General features: G+C 40.2%; 1 protein-coding gene across 2 annotated transcripts in view; it reads left to right on the top strand.

Annotated features, from left to right (window-relative positions):
* The window catches only part of LOC112156038 (phosphofurin acidic cluster sorting protein 1), a 56,329-nt gene extending 49,890 nt beyond the window's left edge, over positions 1-6,439 (top strand). For both annotated transcript variants that reach the window (XM_024288170.2, XM_024288169.2), the window contains exons 16-24: positions 821-975; positions 1,105-1,215; positions 1,297-1,399; positions 2,447-2,489; positions 2,560-2,602; positions 2,679-2,820; positions 2,906-3,144; positions 3,375-3,494; positions 4,075-6,439. In XM_024288170.2, coding sequence (XP_024143938.1) covers positions 821-975; positions 1,105-1,215; positions 1,297-1,399; positions 2,447-2,489; positions 2,560-2,602; positions 2,679-2,820; positions 2,906-3,144; positions 3,375-3,494; positions 4,075-4,193 — 1,075 coding nt within the window. In that variant the 3' untranslated portion in view covers positions 4,194-6,439. The remainder of the gene's footprint in view (positions 1-820; positions 976-1,104; positions 1,216-1,296; positions 1,400-2,446; positions 2,490-2,559; positions 2,603-2,678; positions 2,821-2,905; positions 3,145-3,374; positions 3,495-4,074) is intronic.
* Positions 6,440-6,641: the final 202 nt, after the last annotated feature.

Here is a 6,641-nt window from a genome sequence, read left to right as displayed (position 1 = left end):
AATATCCAATATTCTAAGAATAAGGTTACATCCAATATATAAGACATCTAAAAATACCTGTTTATGCCTCCTATGCAGATCAGATGATTATTAAAAAAAATATGAATGGGTTTTCAAATATGCCGATATTTTTATAAAAATTGAAACATATTTTTGTTAAATCCACAATCCCCAGAATAGACTTTTAGTTTAAAGAGCTCTGCAGAGTGATGTGGAAGTCAAAGAACCATCAATCCATCTCTGTGTGTTTATTCAGAATGTGTTTGAAACAGGAATTCTCTGTTGTGGCAGCACTTCTCTGAAACATCTCTGAGGATTTTGTCTTATCTTTACTGGAATCTTCCTGTTTGGAGTCTAAATTACAAAAATAACACTTTTAGTCACTTTTCTCTAGGTTTTAGTTTCAAGGTCAATGAAGGATTTATGTTTTTTTTTCAGTATCAGTCAGGCAGAAGTCCATTTATTTCTCTGTAAGTGACCTTTACCTTAAATGTAGAAGCTTTAAATCTCCTTTTAGTGCTTTTTTTTTCTTCTTCTTCTAGGAAACCTTTTCGAGGATGTTAGAAACAAGTGACTTTTGCTGTAAATGATAGATTTGTGGATGAGGAGGAGTTGACATGTAAAGTCCTCATAAGTCAGAAAAAAACACTGCAACTGTCAAGTTAGAGAGGAACTTAAAGATTTGAAATCTTGAAGTTTTTAAAGACTTCTATTGTCATTTAGCTGGTAAATGTGTACGTTTGAGAGCAAAGAATGATGCTTTTCTGTGAGGAAAACACACGGATGTTTTGTTGATAACAGCCTGTGTCTCTTCCTGCAGCTGTAACTGTAACTCCTCCATGCCCAGAGCGGTGAAGGTGGTGGCGGTGGGCGGCCAGAGCTATCTAGGAGCCATCCTCCAGTTCTTTGTTACCCAGCTCGCCAACAAGACGTCCGACTGGCTCAACCACATGCGCTTCCTGGTGGTGCCTTTAGGTGTGGCGTCTGGTTTTAGCAGAAATGATGTGTTCACTTCAGAGTCAGCGTCAACATTAGGCTGTTAAAAGTAGCAAATATAGCATCACATTTGGGGATAATTTAAAGGTGTTTTTCTACCTTCCTCAGGCTCCCATCCTGTTGCTAAGCACCTGGGATCCCTTGACAACCGTTACAGCTCCTCGTTTCTAGATTCAGGCTGGAGAGATGCGTTCAGCCGCTCTGAGCCCCCGCAGACAGGTATTAGTTTCTCTACATCTGTGTTCTTCTTCCTCCTAAAATATACTGATTTTTATTTTTTTTTAAACTCTCCTGCTTTAGATCAGCTGGATGTCGCAGGAAGGATCACCCAATACATAAGTGGAGCCTCTGTTACTCACCAGCTGCCCATCGCCGAGGCCATGCTAACATGCAAACACAGGACGTGAGTGCTAACACCCACGAAACGCCTAAAGCAGGGGTGTCAAACTCAATCGCACAGGGAGCTAAAATCCAAAACACAACTTAGGTCGTGAGCCGAACAGGATAAACATTTATTGAACATGAAAACTACATTTTTAAAACGTTAAAAATTTAGCTTTTTAACATAATTATGAACTAGATATATAGCATTACCTGGGATAATGCTAGTGTGAATGCTGTAAACTGAATTTGTCTGCTGAAGATGCTGAATTTGATAGCTGAAAACGCTGAAGCTGATAGCTGAAAATGCTGAAGCTAATAGCGGAAAATGCTGAAGCTAATAGCTGAAAACACTGAAGCTGATAGTTGAAAACGTTGAAGCTGTTAGCTGAAAACACTGAAACTGATAGCTGAAAACGCTGAAACTGATAGTTGAAAACTGTGAAATATTAGCTAAATGCCAAACTAGACAACCCCCCCCCAAAAAAAGAAATAGTTTAGCCAGCTGGCATGTAGCTGAAAAAATAACTAAACTTCAAAATATTCTAAAAAAACTGATAAAAGGCTAAATTAGTCAAAGCAGCTAGCGTGTAAATATTAGCCTAACTACAAAACAGCCTAAAAAAGCTTAAAAAGAAAAGCTTAAATTAGCTGAAACAGCTAGTATGTAGCTGAAATATTAGCTAAACTCCAAAATATCCTAGAAAATCTTAGTGGATGCCAAAATAGTCCAAAAAGCTAGCAGAATGCTAATTTTTAAAACTGTAACTTTTCAACACAATTATGAATGATATAAAAGCAGAAATATTATTCCATAATGAATCAACTTAAACATTAAATAACGTTCAATATTTTACTCTCCATAAAAATATATTTTGTCAAAAATTATACAAGTTAGAAATAAGTGCAAGATAACATTGGAACATTAATAACAAAAAATAAAACTCTCTGGAGGGCCGGATATACTAACCTGGAGGGCCGGATCCGGCCCCTAGGCCTTGACTTTGACTCATGTGAGTTAAAAGACTTTTACAGGATGCCAAAAATAAAAGCTCTCCTCTCCCCTCAGGCGTGACGAAGACTCTTACCAGAAGTTTATTCCTTTCATCGGGGTGAGTGTTTGGAGGAAAGTACACTCAATCAGTCTCTTCCTCTTGAATCTAACTCCCCGACGTTTTCCAGGTGGTGAAGGTCGGCCTCATCGAGTCTGGAGGTTCTCCCACAGGTGGGTGTTCGGGAAGTCGGTTCACCCGGGAGGTTGCTATGGTTTCATACGGGTTTTTCTTTTTCCTTTTATCCAGGAGACTTGGAGGAAGGAGTGGCCGTGAGCTTAGCCGTCCCCTCCACGTCCCCGCCGTCCCACGGCTCTCCCACGGGAATGATCAAAGAAGCAGCCACGCCCCCCTCCTCCCCTTCTATGGGCAGCGTCCTGACAGTTCAAGGGTGAGCTCCAGAACGTTCAAATTACGCTGAACGAACCTCTGAAGCTGCTCCAGAGGATGCTGATGTAATTCTTGCCTACCTGCAGGAGCCCCAGCATGTCCCACGGCGTGGACGCCATCGGCCTGCAGGTGGACTACTGGCTGGCCTCCCTGGCGGAGAAGAGGCGCGAGGGGGAGCGGCGGGACGTGGGCTGCAAGAACACGCTGAAGAGCGCCTTCCGCTCGCTGCAGGTCAGCAGGCTACCAGGAGGGGGCGGCAGCGACCCACAGGCGCAGGTCAACACCATGGCGATGACGGTGGTCACAAAGGAGAAGAACAAAAAAGGTGGGAGGAGGAAAACTCCCTTTAAACAGACATTTACAGGTTTATTTTAAACATATAATGATCAAATAGAACAATCACTTTTGTTTTCAAGTAGAAACAATGATGAAATGATGGTTTCTTTGCTTTTTTTGGGTACATTTTTAAAAAAACTATCCACAAATAAGTTGTAAATGTTCCATTTATCAATATTTTTACCCTTTTTTGAAATCCTGTTGTCGGTTTTGCTTCAGTTCCTACAATTTTCCTGGGAAAGAAGCCCAAAGAGAAGGACGTGGACTCAAAGAGTCAGGTCATCGAAGGCATCAGCCGCCTCATCTGCTCCGCCAAGCAGCAACAGACCTTCCTGAAAGGTAACTCCAGCTTGAACGCTTCTGTAGCTTTAATTCATGCGTCTTTTAGTTATAATAATGTCGATTTTAGCCAAAATCAGATAAACTTGTTGTTTTCTAGGACATAGTTTCTGCATACTGGTAGACGTTAATCAGAAATTCACCTCTGGGTTGTGGGCGGGACGGCTGGCGTGGAAGTAAGCCACAGCTGATATCCCATCATCCTTTTGTTTACACTCTCTACTACTAGTTTATAGTCTCAAGCTAATATTATGCCTTGAATCCACTGACTGGACTAGACGAGTACTTTGAGCGTTTAATTATAAAATAGACACATTAGGCCGGACCGATTTGTACCATTTCTGGTGGTTGTAGGTCCATAGAAAAATGGAACAGACCCATTGAGGCGGAGCTTCTGCCAGATCTGGCCCCCGGGCCTCGACTTTGACACATGTTCCTTAAAGAATATTCAGTTCTTTGCATTCACTAGAAAAAAGAAATGATCAGAAATGGAGTTTTAATCTTAGAAAACGCCCTCTATCATGAGAAAAATGTCTTCGGAGTGGGTCTCAAACCTCACTTCCTCCTCTGTTCCCACCAGTGTCCATAGACGGAGTGGAGTGGAACGACGTCAAGTTCTTCCAGCTGGCGGCGCAGTGGCCCACTCACGTCAAGTACCTCCCCGTCGGACTGTTCGGCTACAGCAAGCCCCTGTTGTAGGACTGAGCCGTCTCCAGAACCTCCGACCAAAATGACCGGACCTTCCGCTCTCTCCTGTCTAGACTTTTGCACACGGATCCCCGCCTGTCAGCGCAACCATTTTCACCTTTGTCTTGATTCTCGTTGGAGGAGGAGGAGGAGGAGGAGCAAGGAGGGATGGATCACTGTTACTTGTCACTTTAACGCCCCTTGTTTTTGTGTGTCTGTGTGTACGCAGCGAGAATGCCTACACACATGAATGTATGGATGTGTTTGGAGGGGTGGGGGGGTCACAGCACAATTCTATCAACTGCCATTTATGTTTCCGTTTTAAGGAATGCATCAGCATTTAACCGCTAACTGCTTCACGCCTTAAGAGTCTGACTAAGGGCTCAGAGGGCGCCTATTTCTTTTTTTGTTTTTTTGTTTTTGTACATCAGCAAGTGCATGCTCCACCTTAACAGCTACACCACCGACGGGACAAATATTCAAACCCCACAGAGCCGGAGCGACTGAACTCATCAAAGAGGGAGGCCGTGATGTCATCAAGACTAAAATCCAATCTCTTTATGTCATTGTTAAGGGCTTCCAGAGAAGAGTTTAGCATGTCAAGCGGCTAGAAAACTACATATGTGGGGGAAAAAATATAAAATAATCCATTTCAACCACAGTTAAAGCTCTTTTTATTGCAACTAAATATGCAACATGCTTGTAAAAACACTCAAAGGAAGTTTTTTTTTAATAATAAAGCACAAACCGGCACAATCCATTCACTTTTCTCCCCCCAAAGAAGAGAGTTTTAGCAATCAAAATAAACTTCCTTCCGACTTACAAAAAAACAAAAAGTAAAAGTTTCATTTGGTATTTGGGTGCAGGCCCGCCTCCTGCTGTCTCACCAACATGTGATTAGTGAGTGTGCGACATGTGTGGTGAAATAAATGTGCAGAACTTAAAAAAAAAACAAAAACAAACTAGTTGTATGTTTTTCTATGCTGTTTCTTCGACGTCTCTTTTGACTCCGTGGTGACCGAGATCTCTGGCTACCCAGGCTTCAGCGGTGATCGGGTTCACTGAACAAACTTCCATTTTTTCAGTTCTGTAAATTCCAAATGATCATTTTATTAAATAATAATAATACAGTTGCATTGGAAAAGCTTTGCTTTATGTCGTCCCCACTTAAGTATTACATAAAAGTATGTTCTTTTTTTTAATAGTGTTGAGGCTTTTTATTTGAACTAGTTGCTGTTAGTGTGGGAGGATAAAGGCGGCGGCAAAAGCGGGTGTGTCTATGGATGTTACAGTGTTACAGTTATGATCTACAGTTTCTGCTCGCCGTATCTCCTCGCCAGTTTCCGCTGATCGAGCACTCAGTCGGATGCTGCTTTATTTTTTATTACAAATTTGAATGTATTGTTTTTTTCATTTTTACTTCATACTTTTGGGAGCAAGACACATCAGTTTAGAGCTTTTTATATGTAAACTAGCAATTTAAAGTAAAAAATAAACTTTTTTTTTGTTTTTAGCAATCGTTGAAGAATGGAAAGATGGATCATTCCTGAAAGTTTCTCCTTGAAAGCACGTTTTTATTAAATTAAAATAGTCTCCAACTTGAAATAATTGCGCTTTTATTTTTATAATTATGTATTTTTTATAATTTTCATTTAAACCACTCTTAATCTACTAAATATGTGAAGCAAAAACATGCAACTTTTTTTCTATTCAATCCATGCAAATAATTCTTGTTTCCTTATGTTGAGTTGTGGTCCATTTTGACCCCAACACAACCTAAGAGTTAAAAGTTCTCTAATTTTTTTGCAGTATTGGAGGGTAAATGGTTGAACTTTATTGGCTTAATTGATTTGTTTACTGCTTTTGTATTTTTTTATATGACAAATATAGCAGATAAAATAAAATCCCAGTTTTTTTTTTTTTTTATCAAAACAAGGAACCCTGTTACACAAACTGACAAAAGTTGACAAAAGGAATAAAGTTAAAATATTATTTGAAAATGTTTTTTGTGTTCTTAGAAGCTGACACACCAGAATTGTAATCATGATGACTTAAATCTAAAAAAAAATCCCTTCAATCTTTTATTTTTATTGAAAGAGAGGCTTTTATTTTGAAGTGGAGACACAGATTTTAGGATTAACAGTTTTGAAATGGTCTAAAAATGTAAAAGTTGCCACTATTGTTAGAAACATCCATAAAAATGTTTTTAACTGCTATGATTTAATATTTCTTATACAAATAATGACGTATAAAAAAAAGACAGACGCTGGTTGTTCGGTGTCCTCTGCTGTGAGTTTCTACCTGTACCCGTCTTCCTGTGTGGACCCGTGTTTGTGATGATGGTTCCTCTGTCTGTGGTTAGAGATTAGGAGCTGTTCCATCAGTGATCAACAGTTATTTTTGTCCCTCTGTTGATCTTCTTCACCAGGCTGCTCACCTCCGTGCAAACCAGGCGCTCCA

This window comes from Oryzias melastigma, linkage group LG18 (genome assembly GCF_002922805.2).
Source record: "Oryzias melastigma strain HK-1 linkage group LG18, ASM292280v2, whole genome shotgun sequence".
Classification (NCBI taxonomy): domain Eukaryota; kingdom Metazoa; phylum Chordata; class Actinopteri; order Beloniformes; family Adrianichthyidae; genus Oryzias; species Oryzias melastigma.
This window is presented reverse-complemented; position numbering and strand designations above follow the sequence as displayed.